Source organism: Drosophila suzukii, chromosome 3 (assembly GCF_043229965.1).
Source record: "Drosophila suzukii chromosome 3, CBGP_Dsuzu_IsoJpt1.0, whole genome shotgun sequence".
In the NCBI taxonomy this organism is placed as follows: Eukaryota; Metazoa; Arthropoda; class Insecta; order Diptera; family Drosophilidae; genus Drosophila; species Drosophila suzukii.
In genome coordinates this window covers 46,416,999-46,418,603 of record NC_092082.1, presented here as the reverse complement: position 1 = coordinate 46,418,603, position 1,605 = coordinate 46,416,999, and the positions used below count along the sequence as shown (strand labels likewise).

The window sequence follows — 1,605 nt, the reverse complement described above, 5'->3', positions numbered from 1 at the left end:
TTTATACTATTTAGTATAAAAGCTATCCTATGTAGTCTCCGTTTTATACTACAATATTTCGTATACATATTATACTAATCTAGAGAGCCGTAGTATACTTTTTAAGCTATTTATCGAAATCGTTAGTATACATTTTATACTATTTCGTATAAAACTTATACGATTTCCCCGTTGCCTGTAGTATAAAATTTATACTATTTTGTTTTTCGTGGTATCCCAAACCCAATAAAATCAAGTTGTATGTTGTTTTTCTTTTATTACTATTTGACATATTATTTTGTTATTATTTCATAAATATTCATATTTTGCGCAACACAAAACTCATGTTTTTAGCTCCTTCGTGTTTTTTTTTATATTCCTTTACCTAACACGTATATACAGACTAAAATAAGTACAAGCAACAAGAGTAGGGGCCGTGATTGCGCGGTATCACCGCAAGGTAGGCTGTAGCTTCTCTCCTCTCATTCTCGATGCGACGCAGCGTTCGCAGTACACTCGCTGCGTAGGCTGCCGTCGCTGGCCGAACCCTTGCCCCGGTGGTCTTCATCAGCATTTGGCGATCAGACCCGAAGCGGTGACATTAAAATAGGACATGCTGATCGTCCTCAATAATCCCACTGCCGGACTCTGGACAACCGTTCTCCGTGTCGTGTCCGAAGCGCTTAAGGAAGCTTCGGAAGCAACCATGTCCACTCAGCGCCTGCGTGAGGTAGAAATCTACCTGGCCGTGCTTCCTATTTACCCTTGCGTCCAGCGTCCAGCGTCCCTTGCTGGAGTTGTCCCAGGCTGCCTGCCAGTTGTCGACGCTCTGCATCCTGGCACTCCTCTTCACCTCGGTCTTGGTTCTGTGGCTCCCGCACCAGTTCACATAGGGGAACTTGGCCTGCAATGACGAGCGCTGCGTCGTCCGGAAGGCACTCGCTGTTCTGACAGCACAAAGGCGGTACGTCGAGTTCGTTAGCTCCTTCGCGTTATGCATCTGTACGCGTGCGCAAAGCACTTGCATCTGAAAATACACAATACACACAAAATTTACCAACAGGGACAATATAATATTGATTTTTTTTAATTTTAGAACAAATATTTTACTTACATGTTGACTCGGCACAAAATTCACAAAAATGCGGGACCAAACTCACCGAGATAAATCATCACAATAATTATTAACGCGTCAAACAACGCCAACTCCGGTAGCATTTTCTGTGTTCGTATACTCGCTATTGTCCTGGTTTTACACCAAAATATATGTTCGAATATTCGCTATTGTCCTAGTTTCACACCATGAAAAACTATTTAATGTTCAGTATACTATTTATACTACTGAGTCTCACTCATATAATAATTGGTATAAGCTTAATACTATAAAGTGTTGGCATGAAACTATTTTGTAATAACTTGAAACTACATTTTCTTTATACTACATTAAGTTTTTGTTGAAACCAAAAGTATAAATTATAAACTAAATAGTCAAATATGACTAGTTTAAAAATAACACTACAGGTTTACGCTTTATACTCTTTGGTAGAGCACTTACACTACAAAGTATACAGTTGAAACTAATTAATGTTGAGTTAATACTTACATTTTTATACTAACTTTAGTATA

General features: G+C 38.9%; 1 protein-coding gene across 1 annotated transcript; it reads right to left on the bottom strand.

Moving 5' to 3' along the window:
• Window positions 1-236: 236 nt before the first annotated feature.
• LOC139353022 (uncharacterized) lies at window positions 237-1,182 on the bottom strand. Its single transcript, XM_070996072.1, has 2 exons — window positions 1,094-1,182; window positions 237-1,006 (listed from the first exon to the last, which is right to left on the bottom strand). Exon 2 carries the CDS (start codon window positions 1,004-1,006, stop codon window positions 581-583), a length of 426 nt encoding a protein of 141 aa, XP_070852173.1. The 5' UTR covers window positions 1,094-1,182; the 3' UTR covers window positions 237-580.
• Between the last annotated feature and the right edge of the window lie 423 nt (window positions 1,183-1,605).